Here is a 23,487-nt window from a genome sequence, read left to right as displayed (position 1 = left end):
GATGTTATGTTGTAAATGAAATGTCCTTATCTAAGGTAATCTTGGGGAACACTTAAGTGTGCTTGAAGAGGTTGTATGGGCGGTCACTTCTTGTCTCACTCAAGTGTGTCTTAAGGTTATATTAGGTAGAGGTCTTATGGTAATGAAATGACATGTGTTCTTTTAAAGTTAAGCATGGATTGTATATGGACATATGTTGAGTATATGTATGGTTGGCTATGGTCTTATATGTTAATGTTGACTTGTATTATGTCTCTTATACTTGTAAAGGAAAGGTTTTATCAAATGATTTGAAAGCATTTACTTTCTTGAAAATGTCCTTTTTGGCATTTTTTGCATGGTCTCCATACTTAGTACTTAATTGTGCTAACCCCTTTCTTTCCCTTTTTAACTAAAGTGTAGGGATTTGGAGATGATGACATGTCATGGCTATTTGATAGGTTTCTAAGTGTTGAAGATGAAGACTTGGTGAGTCCTCATAGATTCGAGGACAATACCCCATATGTTCTTTTATGTCTTTTTAAGTATTGTTTAAGTTGTGTATGGGATTGGTCCCGAGTTTTGTACTCTAAAGTATTAGATGGTTATGAGACATCATGTATAAAGTCTAGAAAGTCTTCCGCTTGCTATTTTTTTTATGCAATGTTTTCTTGGTAAAAAAAGTTTTAAATTCCTTATGGTTTTAGTGTCTATGCGATGAATGAATGCTAAGAGGCTTGTATTAGACCTCTTCGAGGTCGAGTACGCCGATTACAACTAGGGGGTGCTCCCGGGTCGTGACACTACCGACAGGGGTATATAGACTGATTGGCACCTTCCGGGCTTATGGGGGCCTGAGTAGGTGGTCTTGTCTGCTGTTTGTACCTGTCGAGCTTATGAGGGATTGGTTAGGTTGTTGTTTTATTATATTTGATAAGTTTAGATTTAGGAGCAGGTCAGTACACTTATTTTATCCTTGATTTATTTATCGGATTATTCCTGTATATTAGGATACATGCTCATAGTCTATTGTCTTTCATACTCTGTGCATAATTTTGTACTGACGCCCCATTGCCTGGGGGCGCTGCATTCATGCATGCAGGTTTCGACAGACGATCTAGTAGACATCCTCAGCAGTAAGATTGACTTCTTTGGTATAGAGATCATGGTGGCCTTGACGGCCCAATCAGGACTTCTGTGCTAGTTGGCAATTTCTTTATATGAACTCTTGGGAGTAGCTGTTTCGTTTGTAGATCTGTTGACAGGGGACTTGCCGGCCGAGAGCTTAGTTTTAAGCCGAGATATACTTGTTTGTTTTCTTGATTGCGTGTGGCTGCCATGCGCTAGTAGCAAATGGTTTAGCAGGGTCGGCTCGGGCCTGAGTTTTGACATTAGGAGCCAGTTGCGCCCCTTGAGCTTGGGGCGTGACATTTTTATTGCTTAATTATGGTCCAATGTACTAAAATTTGGTCAATTTGACATTTTTCCATTCCTAAATCGCTCAATTTATCGATTAACCCATCCTTGAAGCGTCATCTATGGCAACATATGCACGTTCTGTTGGAAAAATTGCAACAGTCATATGTGGCAACATATGTATATCCTAAAATGTGTTTTTTGTGGTTAAGCTTTTTGAAATTAGATAATATTTCAAAAGAAATAACAACTCAACCATCCTACAAACAAATAAATGATAAAAACACTAAAAACGTCCTGATTTAATACTAGTAAGTATTTCAAAACCCTAATTAAATTTTACCTGAGAAGATATCAACGATAAACTAGAAATGATGAGGGCAACGATGCCTTGTTGTAGAAGAGGATCACAATAGATTACCACTGATGTTGTAGAAAAATATCGCAACAATTTGATCTGTGAAGGAATAATGGAACGAGAGAAAGGAAAGAAGAGAAAAGAAAACGGAAATTAGTAAAAATAAATTAAATTTGGAATATGAAACGAAATGACCTTTTATAGAGGAGAGGAGAGAGAGGAGAGAGGAAAAAATGAAGGGACGATTGTTTTAAACCTTTTTAATTTTATTTTTTTTGAATCTTGACAATTCAAAGTGTGACATATGGTGCCACATATATCCTTTCTGTTGGGGCACATGCAGATAATTATGTGGTATTTTTACAACAAAGGTTATATATGTTGCGACAAACACCACATTTCTTCCTTTCCATCATAATTGACATTTGTTCCAACAAAATAATAATAATAATAATAATAATAATCATTAATATTAATATTATCAACAAAAATGAACAATTTGTGACAATCTAATGTTGCTATATATCTCATTTATGTGACATATGTTATCACATATATTCTTTCTGTGACATATGTTGCCACATATATCCTTTCTGTTAGGGCACATGTAGATAATTCTATGGTATTTTTTACAACAGAGGTTATATATGTTGCCATAGACACCACATTTCTTCCTTTCCATCATAATTGACATTTGTTCCAACAAATAAAAAATAATAATCATTAATATTAATATTATCAGCAAAAATGAACAATTGATGACAATATAATGTTGGCACATATCTCATTTCTGTGACATATGTTACCACATATCTTCTTTATGTGACATATGTTGCCACATATATTCTTTCTGTTGGGGCACATGCAGAATAATTCTATGGTGTTTTTTACAACAAAGGTTATATATGTTGCCACAGACACTACATTTCTTCCTTTCTATCATAATTGACATTTGTTCCAACAAAATAAAAAAAATAATAATCATTAATATTAATATTATCAGCCAAAATGAACACTTCACCAATTGTTTTATACAACTTATCAACAAAAAGGTAATTCACAATGATATACATAACTATCAATCTAATAAATGGTGGTAACCACGACATTTTCATCGAACTTTGCTTTTTTAGGTCTAAGCCTCTGTGGGTCTTCATTGTTACTAACATAGCCACTTTGAGTCTTTAAAATCCCATAGTTTTATAGGAGTGAAGCATATCTCATGAGGAGGGTTTCATAACTAATTCCATAGGATGGTACTTGTAGTCCATCACTCAAAAACACAGCGTATGCAGCAAAAAAAATTCCACAATCTCTGCATGGTATATCATTAATTAGAAAATATAATAACATCATATTTCAATAGTGGCAAGACAAAAAAATTAATGTGATACTTATAGACTATTGCTTGCTTGTTGGGCAATACCAGTAACATGTCTGACTTCGAATGGGTGAGATTTGTTCTTTTCTTGGTAAGATTCAAGAACTAACCAGTTGGTCTGGTCTTTTTGATAAAAAAATTCAAGGTACTTTGGCAACAATGTAGACAACTTTTGAATCTCGGAGCACAATTTTCTCTTAGTCCTAGAAGAGGTGCCAAGGCAGTCCACCAGGTATACCAAACCCTTTGATAGTGCGAACGATTTTATTCTCATATTCAGAAACAACACTGGAATTATCAATGTATGTTTTGAAAAAACAATTAGTAGTGGTATATCGATATTTAGAATGACTCTGTTGCTTCGACTTCTTCTCCAAATAGTATAAAATGACATCCACATATACATCAACAAATGTATTTTTGTATCAATTTATTTATATGTATTCATGTCTTAATCAAAAGATAAAATTGGGAATGAATTTACCTGATCAGTCCAACACTTATTGGGTTGAGACATTACGTAAAACCAATCCTTCTTCTTTGAAAATGCAACTACAATATCAAGTTGTTTGAATTCAAGATCCGAGCAATTGGCTAAGTAGTGATCGTCCTTGTCTCTTTTGCTGCAATTGTGTAATAATTATAAATAATTATTTAGTGGACAATAAGAAGAAATATTGATAATAGTTGAACGACTTTACTTTTTTGCATGATACTTGTAAAGAGCCTCGTATATCCATTGCGAGAATGATGACATTAGTTCAGTTGGACCCTCGCCGTCAATGTTAAAACCTTCAAATGGATATTGTTGCTTCACATCACAACTGACGACTTCGACTTTCTTCTCTTTCTTTTTCTCTTTCTGTTTCACTTTCTCCTTCGCTTTCTTTTTAACTTTCTCCTTCTCCTTCTCCTTCTCTTTCTCCTTCTCCTTCTCTTGCTCATTTTCCTTCTCCTTCTCCTCCTTGCCTTTTGGGTTGGAGTGTGATACTGGAGCAGTAATCATTGATTTTTTCTTTCACTAATTATAGATAGTGATTGGGAAATAGATTTTTTCAACCTCCTACACTTCAAAGGCTGTGAAATCTTCTTGAATGTATAGACATCAATATTATAAGTTATTTCCTTAAAAATATCAGTGAGTCTTTAACACGACTAATAAAATAATCATGTTGCTGCTCACATTCTTCGCATAGACAAAAAGAGCATTTGATGTTAGAAGAGGAAGCAACACCAATTAAAGATTGAGCTGTTGTCATGGATGAAGCTTCTTGTATCATTTCATCTACAAGGTAAATAAAAAAAGGTTGAGAGTTTACAATTGATTATAAAATAATAATGGTAGCAATTTATACTTAATGTTGACACAAATGGATATTTTGTTGCCACATATGTACCTTCTGTTGCCACAGATGAATCTTCATGTGCAACAAATTAATCATTTGTTACTACAGATGACCATTTTGTTGCCATAACACATAGATGATATGTTCCAACATATGATAACTCTGTTGGAATATATACCAACATATCACTAAAAATGTAAGCAACATACGATACATCTTTCAACAAATGAAATATATGTTGGACAACTGAACAAGACTATATTTCTAAAATCATATGAATAAAATGGTCACAAAAAGAACAACAAAAAACGAATTTTCACTGAATGTTAACAATACATATACATTTCCTCAAAATTAGGGTTTTTTGAGTTTGTTGATTTTCTTTCAAAAACAATAAATAATAGGTACCATTACACCATTATTCAATTTTCACATCTATAGAACAATTTATTGTTCATTAACCAAGAATTTTTTTAGTATTGTTCGAAAATTGTAAAATCTTTCAAAAAAATGACTTACCCATTTTAAGTCAAACACAATCTTCAGTTCACAAAGAGGAAAGAGTCACGACCTGAGATGAGGAGGAAGATAAGATAATGGGGGAGAATACTTGTTTTGATAGTCGGATTTTTGGATTTTCTAAGGAAGAAGAAGAAGAGAGAACGTTGGGAGAAGAAGAGGAGAAAATTCTATTTTCTTTTACTTTTAAAAAAAAATGGTTTGGATAGAATTATAAAAGTTGAAAAATGAAGTATTTTTTTTATATTTTATAAGAGATTAGAAAATTTTGAAAATATTAATTTAATCTCAAATTACTTAATTACATTTTAAAATGAATTAATGTCACAAAAAATCAAAGCAAGACTTAATTGATACCTTTCATTTAATTGTGTCGAAAGAGTAGGGGTGAAAGTGCACTTTGCTTCATCAATGGGAGAAGTGAGAGCATTGAGTATAAACTAGAGAAGCTGAGCAACCACTACTCCGCCGTCGAGCCAGACGTTGATGGCATTCTATTACCGCACTCGTCGTGCACTTCCCATTTTCCGGTGGCGGCGTCACCTTTCTTCTTCTTCTTCTTCATCATCATCCAAAGTTCCTCTTCTTTGGGAATCTAAATCCACAGACTCACAACAATCGGTCACTGTCCAACTATATTCCTGGGGACGTGGTGCTTCCGGTCAATTGGGTGGCGGTATTGAAGAAATTAGAATATACCCATCTCCTGTTGCTTCATTTTCTTTGTCTCCCACTTTCCGGTTATCCTCCCCCATTCCTGGTCGTCTTCCTTCTGCTCCTGTGCTGCTGCCGTCTTCATTTAATGAGGGAAAGGTGGACGTTGAAATAGGAATTTCTTGTGGGCTTTTCCATTCAGCTTTATTGGTTGATGGTAATCTGTGGATTTGGGGAAAAGGTGATGGGGGTCGTCTTGGGTTTGGCCATGAGAACCCAGTTTTTGTTCCTACGTTGAATACTCATTTGGACTCGGTTCGAAGTGTTGCTCTTGGTGGGCTTCATTCAGTCGCTCTTAACTCTCTTGGGCAGGTCTTCACTTGGTCAGTACCAATTCCAACCTTGTACTGTGCATTGTTTGCCTTTCCTTATGATAGAAATGAAGAAAGTGAAAAATTAATGTATTACTCTGTTTGCTCATTGTTGTTTTTACATGGAGAATTGAAAGGTCTTAATGCTTATGGTTAACAAGATTTCATTGACAGTAACTTTTTTTTTATGGTCTTCACTTACTTTCGCTCGTCAATAGGATGAAATGTGGAGGTCCTAAATGTTGAAAAGATTTAGGTCTTGACTAAAAGAATATCTGTCTAGTCTTATATAGTGGCTTCACTTAGTTTTGCTTGGTAAGTAGAAAGGAATGGAGAGAAAGGTTGAACTAATTTTTTTTTGATAAAGGAAAGGTTGAACTAATTTTGATGCTGAACCGAAAAATTTTCATTTCTAGTTTCTTACTTTGGCAACAGTCCCTTGTTGCTTGTTATTTGGAACTGTGAATTTAATATGAATGGACACATACAATGCCGCAGAAGAGGGTGTAAACTTTCTTTATCACTGTTCTTTTGTGTATATAGCTGTTGTAAGCAGAAAAGAGTGTAAGATTTTCATTGCATAGCTGTATAGTTGTCTTGATAGTGTAATTTATGTAGTTTTCTCTGGTAAAGATAATATTTATGTGGACGTATTAAAGTTTGAATGATCTTTATACTGAACCAACATATATCTATCCTGTCTATAATCTCTTAGGGGTCATTTGGTAGGTGTATTAGCAAAAATAATGCATGCATTAACTTTGTGTATTAGTAGTCCCTTGTTTGGTATACTTTTTCATGCTATGTATAACAAATGCATTAATTATACACTCTATTGTGTATTGAGGAGTGTATTACTAATACCTAATACCATGGATTTCTAGGTATTAGTAATGCAAAGGGATTTAATACATGCATTAACATGGTTAAAGATCCAATTACCCCTCAAAATCACTTTTACATCTTTTCCACCATAATTGTGGAGAATATTTTTGTAAATAAATATTCTCATACAATGCATATTATTTTTAATACACTAAATCAAACAATGAATAAAAATAAATCTATGCATAACTAATGCAATTATAACTAATACAAACATTACTAATGTACTCTATTGAGCATCATTTTTATACACTCCACCAAACGAACCCTTACTTTTTTACCCCTCACTAGGAGCTCCCACCTTTTTGTTCCCTTGATGATTCAAACCACAACTAGGGTTGGAGGTGGAAGTTGCTTGTCACCCGTGCAACCCCTTCTAGTCATTTTATAATCTCTTTGTCATGACAACTGTCACTTATTATTGTTATTGTGAACTTAAGATGAATGAACACACAGAATGGTTGCCCAAGATAAACATGTGAATTTGTGTATTTACTATCTAAGCACTTCTCATAATTTGTTTCGACCTGTAGTCTGAAGACATATCTTTAGATATGTGTAATTGTGAACTGAAGAAAAAGAAGAAAGATTTATGAATGCATATCAGTTTCTGATTATTTATTGTTGTTTTGACCTGGAGCATGGAAAAAGGCCTAATGCGGTAATGCCTATGGTTAACAAGGTTTTCTTGTGTAGTAATCACTTTGTAGCATGACCTGCATTTAGTTTTGCTAAAAAATCTGGAGGTACTAAAGTTTTGAAGTAGTATGGGGGCTGAATAAAAAATCCCTATTTTGTCTATGTGGTATGGCCTTCACTTAGTTTTACTTTGGCAATAGAAAGGGATGAATAGAAAATTTGGAGGTAATTCTGATGCTGAACCAAAAAATCCATGTTTAGTCTCTATTTTTGGCAACAATTGCTTATTATCATAGTTGTGAATCTAAGATGCTTGAACGCATATAATGGTTGCACAAGCGAAGCTGTGAACTTTCTTTATCACAGTTTCATTGTGTATATAGACATCATCACCCCTTTTTGATAGGCTCTGTAAACATCATCACCCCTTTTGTGAATGGCACTGTACACATTATCGCCTTTCTGCTAGCAAATAAGGCTATTGGATGAATCAACAGTGGAGTCATGCATTTTCCATTGAAGAGTTTGACATAGAAGTATTCTAATTCCTTTAGTGAAAGAGTGTTTGACATGTTTTTGGATTTTGACATTTTGTTACCTCCTTAGCTTTAGGTTAGGCTACTTGTACTAGTGCTGATATGTTTTTTTTGCCCTTCTGTACTAGAGATAACTGGTCACACCTTTTGTAACTTGGCATCTTCCTGATGCCCATTCAATGATAATCTTTAACCTTATCACAAAAATAGTTTGAATGACTTGGTGAAATCCGAATCAGTAGTTTTGTTCATTGTAACTTGATTCTTTTATGGAAAAAATGAAGTTTTCAGGGGTTACGGTGGCTTTGGCGCTCTTGGTCATAAAGTTTATCATAGAGAGCTGGTCCCTAGATTAGTTGAGGGCTCTTGGGATGCAGAAATATGCCATGTTGCAACCAGTGGGACTCATACAGCTGCTATAACAAAATCAGGTAGGATATTCAAACACTTTCAGGTTTCACACGTCACCAGCTAGAGAAAATGTGGGTATGTGCTTTCCTTTATGATCGATAGCTATAATTTTTGGATTGTTTGATTTAAGTATTTACTTCTATTTAGCTGATTCATCATTAGTAGTTATAATTGGATTATTGATTTGACAATAAAGTCGCTTCTTTCATTTTGAACTCCATCTTACTCTATCAATCTGGAGTTATCCAGATGCTAGTTATTGCCTTTCCTAGGTAGAAAAATCTTCATTTGGCAAACAATTCTTCTAGATGAAGCTTTGTACTGGACCTTTCAGAAGGAAAGCGTGCCCAAGAAAAGTGGTGGTAGTAAATTGGAATATTTATCATCCATCCATCATAGAGCAATACCCCTATCCCATTTTATTTGACATACTTTTCTTTTTAGTCTGTCCCAAAAAGAATGATATCATATTTAGAAACAATTTAACTTTAAACTTCCCATTTTACCTTTAAATTGATATATTTAGTCACACAAATGTGTATGACTTGTTTTAGACCGTAAATTTCAAGAGTCTTTCATTTGTAAACTCCTACCTAGTCAAACACCGTCACATAAAATGGGATCGAGGGAGTATAGTTTTTCTAGTACTCTTGAAATTGGCTTCCCAACAAGAAACTCGGTGGATACTGTTCACACCTCTACTTAAATACTAGACTTGGCTCACCAACCAATATTCAAACACGTAACCACACATCTCGGTTGTACCTCCTTTACCATTGGACCAAAGCCCCGGGGACATCACCAAGTAAAGTAACTTGCAGTCAACTTCCTTGAAAGGGCTTCTCAGAATGAAAAGATGCAGAAAATATAGCCACAATGGTTGGCCGAATCTATTTATATTCTTTTTTTGAGAATTAGTACTATTGTATTTCACAGCATTAAGGAATGTTAGCCACCTCCAAAAATTTACAAGGTAGTAAGGTTAGACTCTAAGCTTTATAGAGCACCTAAAAAGTCTACCAGCTCATCTACTTCCTCTATACTGTTTCCTTTACACCAAAAAAATAGACACTAAGAATTTCCATTTCACATCATGAATGGACTTGATTTTGTCTGTAAAACATCTCCCATTTCTGTCTTCCCACTGTCCCCTATATACATGAGGGTATTATCCTCCACCTTTTTTTCTGGCTCTTGCTTCCTCCTCTTCTCATCTAGCAACTCATTAAATCAGCAGTATGCTCAGGCATTGTTGGACATCGTCCATTCAGTCTTTGTGAGACTAAAGAATTGGTTCCATAGTTGTGCAGTGAGCTTGCAATGCAAAAAAAGATGGTTATTTGTCTCCCTAGTTTCATTGCATGGAAAGCATCTAGTCACCACTACTCTTCCTTTTTTTTTTGTCGCACTTCATGAGCAAGACAAACTCTCATTGCCAAGTGCCAACAATAACAAAACTTTAGTACTTTACGTCCTTCTTCATTGTCTTGTCAAGATAAAACCAAAAGTTAAAATACTACTTTTAAAATGAAAAAAGATATAATCAAATAAATAACGTATTGAACTCACCACTACTAAATACTTGAAAATTGCAATCATAGATCAACAATGCAAGAGTTTTGTCCACTATTTGCCATCTCTAAAAATATAAATCAAATATGTCATACAACACAATAAGTATTTTTTTTTTTGCGAAAACAAACAAAAAAATATGAAGTCATACCAAGTTCAATTTTCTCAAGAAACTCCAAAAATTTTTCAACACAAATAGGATTAGCCTCTTGTCTAAGCCAATCTTGGACACAATTAAGACATTGCACACATTTGGGAGTCAATGAACTTCCAAATGGATCAAGAATACAACCACCAGTGCTGAATGCACATTCCAATGCCACACTCGACATAGAAATAGTCAATACATCTCGAGTCAACTATGAAAGTATAGGAAACCTAGGAGAATTAACTTCCCACCAAATTAAGATATCAAAATTCTCAAATTCAGGCTCTTGGTCTTCAGTAAGGTATCTTTCCAACTCAGATTTAGTGCCTAAATTTTCAGAATCTTCATTTTGTTTCATCATGTAAAACTTAGTTCTCAAATTTTGAGAACGACCACAAGTAGATGAATCAAATGAAGATGATTGATTCTTAGAACCTTTTGAATACTTACTTACATAGACAACAAGCAATTTCTTCAAGTAAGTTTTTGTTTCTTTATTTACTATCTTACCCTTTTCTTCCCCAAGTATTTTTTCAAGAGCAAAACTAACGTACACAAACTTATACGAGGACCCAACACAGAATCAATAAAAAACATTTATTCATATTTTCAGGAGTACCCCAATATGTCTTGAACTTTTCTTTCATCCCCACAACCATTTTACGCAAATCAACATTATCACTTGTCATACACGCTTACAAATATGCATCAAGCTCATATAATATCCTCAAATTGAACATTACAAGTAACATATTGTGAACCTGAATTTTTCAATGTGAGCTCATAAAATTTTTCAAGAAACTGTGGCATTCCTCACCTTAACCCAATCATCATTTTGGATTGAACCTTCAATACTTCCATCTTACTTCCATCTTCACAAACATCAGTAGCAAGATAAGAATTAAAGTTACCATCATAAAGATCAAACCTCTCAAAAGATTACCCAAACTTTTCTGACGTGTCCAACATCAAATAGGTGGAATTCCACCTAGCAGGCACATCTAAAGATAACATTTATCACATTCTATCTTTTGCATTTCTACACATTTCAAAAAGTTTTTTGTCTTTGCAAAAGATGATCTAACATATTTCACCATTTGCCTTACCCGTTTGATAGAAGGACCAATATCTTTCGGACCATCTTGCACAATTAGATTAAGTATGTGAGCCATACATTTCACGTGGAGATGCTTACCATTTATCATATTAGTTCCCCACATATCTAACTTTTTAGACAATTCTGTAACTGCGACATTATTTGAAGAAGCATTCATTATTAACAATAACATGTGAAGACATTGTCCAAATTCCAATCAAGTAAACAATTAAGTGTTATCAAAGGCTCGCTTTAAGCGCGCTTAAGCCCTAAAGCGAGGCTCAAAACGTGTTGAGCGCTTCGCCTCGCTTTATGTGCGCTTCAGTGCCGTCATCAAAGTTCTAAGACAAACTTTTCCTTGTCAATGAGCCTCTTATGAAGAAGTGACACTAAACAATTGATATTTCACTTTATCATTAAAAAAATTCAATTTCTTTGGTCATATATTTGTCATTCATGTTTATAATTATTAGTTTTGGACTAAACATACACATTTTATTTTTTTCTCCCTTTGTGCCTTTTTTCATTAAAGCCCACGCTTTATTTGCACTTTTGCGCTTAAAGCCCCCATGGACCTTAGAGCTTTTTTGCGCTTTTCGCTTTTAATAACACTGATTACTAATAGACTTTACCAAATGCTCACCTTTATGGCTAGTGATAAGACAAAAAATCAATATTCTTTTACGAAGCACCCAATCCCTATCAATAAAGTGAGCAGTCATGACTGCAAATAATTAATTTTATGTGTTTGACAGCTCACTTTATTGATAGGAATTGGGTGCTTCATAAAAGAATATTAAATTTTTGTCCTATCACTATTCATAAAGGCGAGCATTTGGCAGAGTCTATTAGTAATTGTTTACTTGATTGGAACTTGGACAATGTCTTCATTGTTATAGTTGATAATACTTCTTCAATAATGTCGCAGTTACAGAGTTGTCTAGAAAGTTAGATAAGTGGGGAACTAATATGATGAATGGTAAGCATCTCCACATGAGATGTATGACTCACATACTTAATCTAATTGTGCAAGATGGTTTGAAAGAAATTGGTTCTTCTATCAAACGGGTAACACAAATGGTGAAATATGTTAGATTATCTTCTCCAAGGACAAAAAAAATCTTGAAATGCAAAAGATAGAATGTGATAAAATGTTATTTTTAGATGTGCCTACTAGGTGGAATTCCACCTATTTGATGTTGTGGAAAAAGTTTGAGTAGGCCCTTGAGAGGTTTGATCTTTATGATGATAACTTTAATTCCGATCTTGCTACTGATTTTGTGAATATGGAAGTATTGCAGGTTCAATCCAAAATGATGATTAAGTTGATGTGAGGAATGTCACATAGTTTCTTGAAAAAATTTATGAGCTCACATTGAAAGTTTTAGGTTCATAGTATTGTAATGTTCATTTTGAGGATATATGTGAGCTTGATGCATATTTGAAAGAGTGTATGATGATGTTGATTTGCGTGAAGTGGGGATGAAAGAAAAGTTTAAGACTTATGGGGGTACTTCTGAAAAGATTAACAAAATGCTTTTTATTGCTTTTGTGTTAGATCCTCGTAATAAGTTTGTGTACGTTAGTTTTGCTCTTGAAGAATTACTTGGGGAAGAAAAGAGAAAGATAGTAAAGAAACTTACTTGAAGGAATTGTTTGCGGTCTGTGTAAGTAACTATTCAAAAGGTTCTAAGAATCAATCATTTATTTGTGGTCTTTCTCAAAATTTAGAACTAAGTTTTACATGAAGAAACAAAAGAAAGATTCTGAAAGTTGAGGCACTAAATCTGAGCTGGAAAGAAACCTTGTTGAAAAGCCTGAATCTGAGGATTTTGATATCTTAATTTGGTGAAAAGTTCTACCAAGTTTCTTATACTTTCACAGTTGGCTCGAGATGTATTGATTATTCCTATGTCGAATGTGCATTTAGCACCCGTGGTCGTATTCTTGATCCATTTAGAAGTTCATGGACTCCCAAATGTGTGCAATGTCTCTTATTTGTGTCCAAGATTGACTTAGACAAGAGACTAATCCTATTTGTGTTGAAGAAAATTTGGAGTTTCTTGAGAAAATTGAACTTTGTATTTTTTGTTTGTTTTCGCAAAAAATAAAATCCTTAGTGTTGTATGACATATTTGATTTTATTATTTTTAGAGATGACAAATAGTGGAAGAAGCTCTTGCATTGTTGATGTATGATTGTAATTCTCAAGTATTTAGTAGTGGTGAGTTCAATAAGATATTTATTATATTTTTTTCTAATCTTAAAAGTAGTATTCTAACTTTTGGTGTTATCTTAAAAGTTCAAGTGGTCAAGACAATGAAGAAGGGCGTAAAGTACTAAAGTTTTGTTATTGTTGGCAGTGGTCTCATGGAAGAAACTACATTGTTGGTGGAAAATTTGGTGTGATTTGGCCATTGCACTTGAGTTTTGTTATTGTCAAAATATTAATGTTTTGAAGTTGATATGTGGTGAATAATTGAAGTGCGTTGTTACTTAGTTTAATGAGTGAAGAACTCATGAATGCACATGTGGTGCATTGTTGTGTAATGACATGGTCATTTGTGTTTGTGAAGTTTTGTTAAATTGTTAGTGCCTTTTTGGCGTTCACAAGGCCAGACTACTAGGGGACCAAATGTGGTGTTCGGTACAACAAATTCAAAAACCGAAATGAACTATTGAATGTCCACCCTTACCCAGCTCCCCCCCTCCCAAAAAAAAAAACTGAAGTAAATACGATTATCCATGATAAATAAAAGGCTTAAACAAAGAAAAACATAAAAGAGTAAATAAGTCTCCGGTGGTCGAATACCACCAGAGAAGGTATCCAAAAGTTCGACTTTAGATGACTACCTCGTAAAATGTGCCTGAGAGCATTTCAAAACTTAATGTGGCATTTTATATTTATCCTTAGCTTTTTATTTCTGCCACCTACCTCCAAAGAAGAGAACAAAAAGAGAGAATTAAATTACCATTATTTTATGCATTTACTAAATCATTATGCTATACCTGTACGTATCCCTTCTATCCAATAGAGATAGAAATTGAAACAAAAGGGGAAAAAATTATGTTTCATGGATATTACCCCATAAGGTTTCTGTAAAGAGTGCTGAAAGAGAAATAAAGTTTTCATTCGAAGAACTTACAATTATTTTGCTTTACATTGCCCATCCATATTCTTTAACACTTTGTCTATTGTTACCTTGGAACAAGGCAAGTAAATTTTTTTTGCTTCCAGGTTTTCCTTCCCAAGCATCAAAAACTTACCCCCCCCCTAAAAAAAAACATAATAATAATTTTAAAAAAATAAACGGAGATGTGATTGTAATAATTTGGAAAAGGAAAAGGTCTTCCTTGAATAGAAGGAGAAGATGATAGTTGTATAGAAGGCTTTTCTTAAGCTAGGGGTGGCAAACAGCTGTGTCAGATCAAAAATGAATAAAATATCCGACTCACTCATGTTTGATACAGATGAAAAATGGGTTAACCATTGGATAATATGTATATCCATATCCTTCATTAAAAAAATGGATGTTCATATTATCCATTGCTCTAAAATAATACATGAGTTTTTTTTCCTTCTCTCTCTTCATATTATCCATTGCTTCTTAAATAATACATGAGTTTTTGTTTCTTCTCTTTTTTTCTTCCTTTATGATTCTTAGCTTTTGTTTCTATTTAATTTAGGTACTTTTCATTGAGATTCTTCATGGAGGATAATGGTTTTCAGTACCTATGAAAAAGTAATGTTTTCAAATAAATCAAAATCTCATATGTTGTACTTCTTTTAACCAAATTTGACTAGGAGAATGAAATAAATAAATTTATTCAAAATTAGAAAATATAGCAAACTAAATCTTAGTTTTATCCATAAAAAAAGGGAAACATTGGTGTAGAAGAAATAAGTACTCTCAGATTACAGTAAATTCACAATAAACAAATACAATTGAAAACATAAAAAGGAGGGCTTACTCATATAGGTTTAAGGGGTCGTTTGGTAGTTGGTTAGAGTTACTCAAGCATTAGTAATACAAAGATTAGTTGTAAGAAAATCTATGTATTATTTTATACGGGGATTAGTTATTCCATCTTCTATCCTGTATAAAATAATGCATAGATTTCCTCATAACTTTTACATATATTAGTTATGCAGGTTTCCAAGTTGCAACCCAAACATTGTATTAGTTGTGTTGAATTTTATACTACATAGCAAAATATGCTACCAAACATGGTACTTCCTCCGTCCCAATTTTTGTGGCACCATCTGACTTGACACAAAGTTTAAGAAAGCAAGGAGACTTTTGAAATCTGTGGTCTAAATCTATTCTTAAACATTTGTGTGGCTATAAAATCATTTCATTAAGGGTAAAATGAAACTTTTCAAGTTAATTCTATCTGTGGTCTAAATCTATTCTTAAACATTTGTGTGGCTATAAAATCATTTCATTAAGGGTAAAATGAAACTTTTCAAGTTAATTCTTTTTGTGAGAAATATAGGAGAAAAATATTATTGAATTGTAATGTCTACATTATTACATAGAAACCCTATTTATAGACACTATAATATAATCCTTTACCAAGTAGGAAACTATATATTATTCCTATTCTAAGTAGGATTGTATATATTTATTTATATTCTAACACTCCCCCTCAAGTTGGTGTATACAAGTCATATGTACCTATCTTGTTACAAAATGTAATTAATACGAGTACCGATGAGAGACTTGGTGAGATATCTGCAAGTTGATCGCTCAACTTCACAAAATTGACATTTAATCTCAATATGCTTAGTTTTCTCATGAAATACTGGATTTGATGCATAATGTCAGTCAATCTCAATGTGCTTGGTCTTTTAATGAAATATTGAATTTGATGCATAATGCCGATAAAATACAGAGTAATAAAATTACGGTGTTGAACTTCCTAAACCAAGCTTGCAAAGACTGTTTCAGACCAAAAAGTGACTTATGTAATCGATATACAAGGCTGGTATACTCCCCCTGAGCAACAAAATTAGGTGGTTGCTCCATATAGACATCTTCAGAATGCATGATCACCAGAAAGTGCTCAAAATTGAAACATGCTAATGTGTCGGAGTATTAGATTTGATGGCTGAAAGTGGTCACAATCTGAGAAATAAAATTATATGGGCAGAGTCGGAATGATGACACGACCCTACTAAGAAAGAGAATTATATGGGTAGGGTCAGAATGATGACATGACCCTGTTGGAAAATAGAAATTATACAGATTAGAGTCAGATTGACGACACGACCCTACTGAAAAAGAGAAATTATATGGGTAGAGTCGGAATGATGGAATGATCCTACACAAATAAGTAGTCATCGAAAAAAAACTAGTGTAAATCAGATATGAAAAAAGTAGTCACCGAAAAGAAGGCACAGTGCTAGACAAATTAAATATGAAAGGTAGTCATCGGAAAGATGACACGGTGCTACATAAATTAGATATAAGAAAGTAGTCACCGTAATGATGATGTGGTGCTATGCCCCCAAGGCCTAGCTCAAGTGGCAAAAGGTGGAGGATTTGTGGCTTAGGTCGCAGGTTCAAGCCCCACACCATGCAAAGCAAAACCCGGTATTTAAGTGGAGAAGGGTAGAGAGGCGGGCCCATTATCCACCGAGTTTAGAAGGCTGTGATTGGTCCAAAGGGCGGGTCATAGACGGATTTCTCGGTTATCAAAAAAAATAAAAAAATGATGATGTGGTGCTATACAAATTAGATTGAGAAAATAGTTACCTAAAACATACACGGCGACCCAACTTTTGCTAACATAATCATTGATCAGACGGGCGGCATATATGGGTAATATCCGCCTCCCGGCAACAAAAGTTATTTGATTCTCTACCAAGATCGTAGAGGCTCTGATACCATGTGAGTAATATAGGAGAAAAATATTATTGAATTGTTGTGTCTACATTACGTAGAAACCCTATTTATAGGCACTATAATACAATCCTTTACCAAGTAGGAAACTATATATTATTCCTATTCCTATTTTAAGTAGGATTGTGTATTACCTATTTCTATTCTAACACTTTCCAATTATAGAAGGCGTAATTTTTTTCTGGAACAAACTAAAAAGGAAAGTATGCCACATAAATTGGTATAGGGGGGATATTACTAAGAGTTTATATAATGTTAGTGTAAATGGTTTTTTGTATACTATCAAGTTATTCAAAGAATATTTACAGGTAAGCCTTTACTTTAGAATGAGAAATTTGGATCTTAACAAATAAAATATACTACTTGCCCACTTTATCCAAAAAAAAAAAGAATATACTACTTGCCCAGTTTTGAATGATGTGATTATCTCGTTAAAAAACATAAAATAATACCCTTAGTTTACTTTTATTTTTCCCTTTGTGTGTAAAAGAGGGTGTAAAAGATGCAAGTTGTGAGCTGAGAAATAATTTTCGATGGATAGTATGGGCTGACCCATATTTGACCCACTTTTGAAATGATCGGATATTCAACCCATTTAAAATGGGTTGGTTCAGGCGGAGTGGATAGTCGTAAATTTCTACCATTTTGCCACCCTTACATCTTATACTTTTTGATGCAAAGTAGCCAATGGTATTTTTAGTTTGATAATTCGTGCTTTTGAGTGTCCCACCTAATGCATGCCTAGGTTGTTGAATCCATTGCTTTACTGGTAGAAATAATGTTTTTTTTAAAAGGAGTTTGTCATGATATGAATGTAGAGGATGGGTGGTTCTTCACTACACTGTTCCATTTGTATGATACTATCACTATTTGGACAAAAATTCTTTTTCCTTGAATTATAATTTTTAAACTTTTCTTATTAATGCGTAAAATTGAAATTAATTTGTTTTGTGTAGTTTACTAAATGAAAATGTAAGTTTTACTTTAAAAATTTGAAGAAAACACACAAAAAATTTGATGCTTTTAGTTCGTACTTAGATTCTCATCATTCAACAACCCATTTTGGAAAGGAGGTCAGAGGTTTTGTGCTTGAAGCATTTCCCTCCTCTTTTGTGTAGTGGTGCGTATATGGGAGGTGCACTAGAAACTGGCTTGAAGCTCTCACCTTACCAACAAACCGATAGTTGATAGCTGTTGGTCATGTCTACCATCAAATCGCTCCAATGAAGATTAATAGTATTTGACATGGGAATGTGTGTGTCTACAGCTTATTGAGGGAGTATGTTGTGAAGTACTTGTTGTTCTAATTATTTCCTGTCTTTTACTCGATAAAATTTGGATGTGAAGTAGAAATTAGTGCTGATTCTTTTCCTTTAACTTGGAGTTCATATTTTTACTTGATGTCAATAGGTGAACTTTATACTTGGGGCCGAGATGAAGGGGATGGTCGATTGGGCCTTGGTCCAGGTCGAGGCCCAAATGAAGCAGGTGGTCTTAGCATCCCTTTAAAAGTAAAATCACTTCCTACAAGCGTAGCTGCTGTTTCATGTGGTGGGTTTTTTACAATGGCACTTTCAGAAGAGGGAGAGCTTTGGAATTGGGGAGGTAAGATTCTATCGCTTTTTTGATGCTCTTCCCTTATGATGATGTTAATTTGTTGAAAGGAAGGGTGGTTTGTTCCAGTTGACACCATTATTTGTGTTTGATCCTTATCAAAAAAATTACAAGGAAGGTCGCATGCTTTTCTTTTATCATAGTTGAGTGCTGAAGCGTAATGATGACTTCAAGTGGAGGCAAAATATGGCTTGGATGTTGTCTTGATATCTTTATTGCAAATTAAGTGGTCTAGTTAGTCTTAATCCAAATGCCTTGTTGTGGAGCATAATCCTAGTATTACACTCACCCGTTCCTTCTAGATTAGTCGAGCATCTTGATGTCTCACATGTCAAGCTAACCTAGAAGTTTCACTTCCCAAGCTGATGCAATTCTGTTCATGAATTACAGTCATCTGATAACAAATTGCATGGATCTGTTCCTTTCTTTTCCCTCAATGGTAGGTTGCAAAAGGGTCAACTAATGTTGCATGGACAGTGTATGTCTTTTGTGAGACACTCAACGTTTGTTAGTGGGTCATTTCTAAACTGAAGGACATATTCATTGAACATGTACACATTTTAAATAGTGTTTGTTCTTGTCGATGAATGTATACAACTTCCAATTAGCAAATGAATAACTCAACTCCAATTACATATTTTTTTGTGTTGTATACACACAAATACTAATTTGTGGGCACATACATTACACATGTATCCTGTGTCAATCGGTCCCAAACTTTTTAAAACAACATAAATGTTATGGAAAATAGCTATTTTAGTCCTTGTGTTAATGTATTATTCCTATTTTAGTCCCTATAATATCTTATTAAAGCACATTTGACCTTTGATCAAGTAAGGTGTGTGTTTTTAGTCCTTTTACTAACGGAGCTAAAATACCATAAAGAACTGATAACTCTACGAAGGGCAATTCGGTATTTTCAAGATAAAATTCTCCAAGACAAAACAGAAGAGAACTTTGTTTCTATCGTTCTAGTTTGGATCATCCACTGTACAAAGAATCTTTTTTTTTTGCCTTCGCTGCATAATTCTTCAATTGAAGACCAATTTTTTTGAAGTTTGCTAGTTAGTTATCCTTGTGATGGTCTTCACAATTGGATACAGACAAAATCTAGGTACAGTGAAATTGGAAGCATTTGCAGCAGTGCCTTGTGGGCTACGGTTCTCGACTTATCCACCCTCTTCTGTATTTTCACAATCTTCATAAGTTACTATTAGATTAGCGTAACTAAATTATAACTTGTGATCATTCTAGGATCTTGCACAATTATTTTGAGGAATGAAACAGGTTTCACATTAATGAAGAAGTATCAAAAGAGAAATCCGAGAAAAAGAAGTGCTGGACTCGAAACAAAGCTTAAAATTGGGAAAACTGATAATGGACTTCGAATATTGGAGCAAAATACACCCACCCCAGCCATGAACTGCGCCCTGATTAAAAACATGTACGATTTGATTAAATATAAGCTTCGAAAATAACAAATTTGCAGTCAATTGTGTGCATTTTGTTTTGGTTTTCAACTTATTGTGTGTAGTTACTGACAACTAATCCACCAAAATAATACAAGAAGAATTCATAGAGTACAATCGCAATGAAAATTTAAATACCCGAATTGGCTTTTAAAAAATAATACAATAACACAGGGACTAAAATAGCTATATTCCCTAAATGTTATTATCATAGCATGCATGATATATTAAACGAAAGTAGGAAAGAGAAAGTTCTCGAAAAATGTACCTCCTGCTTACTGGAATTTAAACCACAACATTTCCGTTACAATGCTGTGGCTTTGGAAGATCAAGATCCCTCCAAAACTTTCTTGTTTTACCTGGTTAGTGGTTAGGAAAGCATGCCTAACACATGAAAGACTACAAAGAAGTGGTTTTCAGATTTGCTCAAGATGTCTACTATGTGGATTAGATGTGGAGACACATGGCCACCTTTTCATCCATTGCAAGACAACTGCAAATCTGTGGTACATGCTCTTTTGTATTTTAGGTCTCCCAGTTGGGTCTTGTCTAAAACTACCTTTGAGTTACTCAACAACTGGAAAGGTATGGGTAGAAGAAATGGGGAGGGGAATCGGTGGCAGCTGATCCCAGCCTGCATATGGTGGATAGTTTGAAAACTTTTTGAAGACACAAGCAACCCAACCCACAAACTTAGGATGAGTTCCCTTAGTCTATTATATTTTTGGTGTAAATAGGATTTCTTATATGTTATGTTACCTTTATAAAAAAAAGAATATATGTTTCGTATTGTACAACAATGTTAAACGAATTTTATTTGATTAAAGTTATTTGTCCAATAGCATTTTAGTTTGAGCCTTCCACTTATAAAATGTATGTATGTATTTATTTCAGATCATCTGTTGCTCTTAAATCCAGCAAGTTCAGCGCCCCAGCATAATAATAAACCAGACCCATAATAATGAACAAGACCTAGAAACAAACTTGATGAAGCATCAAATTGTGCTCCCAGGGCTTTGATCTGGTGGTAATAGTGAACATGTGATATGTGGGCTAGGCGTACGTCACAACCCTACCATAGTTAAAAGCTTGGTATTTAAATGGAGAAGGGTAGAGGGGTGAACCTATAATCTGCCGAGTTTCAAACCTTGTGCCCTTGGCTCCGGGGATTTCCCCATTATAAATAAATAAGTAATGAGTCTTGTACTTCTATTTTGATACAGGTAAGGATAATATCAAGTCTCATGCTAAGTTATAGAATAGATAGAGTTTGACTTTATCTGGTATAGGACTGGACATTCCAGTATTGTTCTTTTTTCTCTACTTTCTTGGGTGTACTTTGAACACTTATTGTCTATTATGTGACCTTTCTTTCGATCAATAACATTTCTGGTCTCTTCTTTTCTCAGCCAATTCAAACTATGAGCTTGGGAGAGGTGACAAATTAGGTGGTTGGAAACCACAACCAGTTCCAAGCCTTAAAGGTGTTCGTGTTATTCAGATAGCTAGTGGGGGATATCATTCTCTAGCTTTGACTGGTAGCTTACAGTGAAACTACTTTATGTCACATGCATATCTGATCTATGTATCTGAAATACTTATATTAGAAGTATCCTTTACTCTCAGATAAAGGAGAAGTGCTTTCATGGGGTCATGGAGGCCATGGTCAACTGGGTAATTCTTCTCTTCAAAACCAGAAAGTCCCTATCCAAGTTGAGGCTTTGGCCCACGAGAAAATCATCTATATATCTTGTGGAGGTTCATCGTCGGCAGCTATAACAGGTAAAACATGTCACAATCTGTTTGGTTAGATGCATAACACAAGGATTAGTGCAGAAATTATCATCCATTAAGTCGAAGCTATGAATAAAGGACTTAAAAGAATTGTTCTCATCCAATTGTTCCCATTTTCCATCGCTGCTTTAGAGACCTGTTGATTAATAAGCCATGACCTGTGCTGTATGATCTTTAGCTTATTGTACAAAGGATGAAATGCACTAATAGTTAATTTTGCTGGTGACAGATGGTGGGAAACTATACATGTGGGGCTATGCAAAAGATTGCCAACTGGGTGTTCCGGGATTGCCGGAGAAACAGTCAACTCCTATTGAAGTCAAGTTTCTTATGGAGGATGATGGACTTGGATACCATAACGTGCTTTCAGTAGCCATCGGTGCTTCTCATGCCATGTGCTTGGTTTCCAGGTCAGGTCACTTAAAGTGTTGAAAAAGGATCACTCTGGTTGTATAATGACTCAATAGCAATGAAGCAGTTTTCTGCAGCTTTTTATCTGGTAAAATACCAGGTTAAATTTAGAGTTTAGTCCATTTGGGATGATTATTGTTCCAGGAACTTTGTTTTCACCTAAGAAGAGATCTCCACAGTTTTGAGTTTTTTTCTTGACTTAGGTACTCCGAAATAAATGAATGTTGAGATGCTTATTAATCACCAAAGTAGCGGCTAGGATTAGGGCACAGTACGTGTGTGCCTTTCACAGGCTTATCATTGTCATATAGGTTTGTGACAAAGCAGCTTTTGAGCTCTGAATGTTGTAAAGAAATAACCAAGGCTCTTCCTAGGAAATGTTTAGCATCATCTTGATTAGGTCTCTTGATGATCAGTTTCCTTGACATGTTGATGCTAGTTTTGTAAGTGGTGAACCTGAAAGACACAAGAGAATTCCTGTTAAGTTTTCAACATTTGTTTGTATAAATGCTATTTGAGTTACTATCTGCAAAAGCTCATTTTGATGATTCACTTTTACTTGGTTCCCGTTATCATTGATTTAAACTGTTTTTAGTAGTTTGCTCAGAGGAATACTTTCAAAAATTTGATGATGGAACATTGGTGATCTGCCATTGGTATTTATGTTTCAGAACTTGGCCCTTCGATAGTCAGGTCATCTAACCATTTTTCAGAGTGAAAATTCATTATTTTTTTTGGTGAGCTGTTGCAGAGTTGAGGTCTGCAGCAACCAAACCTATTCTATAGTTGTGGAGAAACACACACTTCACACTAAGGTTCAGGACTAAACTGGGGAACTCCTTTCACCAATGAGATCAAAATGCCTTCATCAAGCTGACGCCTCATATGAACTTGTCATGTTTTATTTTGTTGCAGAATGATATTTCAGCACACTAAAAAATTAGGGATTTGGGCTTAGAGGTGTCTGGCTAAATTTGATCGG

At 34.5% G+C, this 23,487-nt stretch overlaps 1 protein-coding gene across 1 annotated transcript; it reads left to right on the top strand.

Moving 5' to 3' along the window:
- The first annotated feature begins 5,380 nt into the window (after window positions 1-5,380).
- Window positions 5,381-23,063, top strand: LOC102604869 (E3 ubiquitin-protein ligase HERC2). Its single transcript, XM_006353673.2, has 6 exons — window positions 5,381-6,036; window positions 8,376-8,515; window positions 18,628-18,822; window positions 21,710-21,838; window positions 21,927-22,082; window positions 22,324-23,063. The coding sequence occupies exons 1-6, from the start codon at window positions 5,486-5,488 to the stop codon at window positions 22,524-22,526; spliced, it is 1,374 nt and encodes a 457-aa protein (XP_006353735.1). The 5' UTR covers window positions 5,381-5,485; the 3' UTR covers window positions 22,527-23,063.
- Window positions 23,064-23,487: the final 424 nt, after the last annotated feature.

This window comes from Solanum tuberosum, unplaced genomic scaffold, assembly GCF_000226075.1.
Source record: "Solanum tuberosum cultivar DM 1-3 516 R44 unplaced genomic scaffold, SolTub_3.0 scf00157, whole genome shotgun sequence".
NCBI lineage: Eukaryota > Viridiplantae > Streptophyta > Magnoliopsida > Solanales > Solanaceae > Solanum > Solanum tuberosum.
Note: the sequence above shows the minus strand (reverse complement) of the source record. Positions and strands in the feature narration are given on the sequence as shown.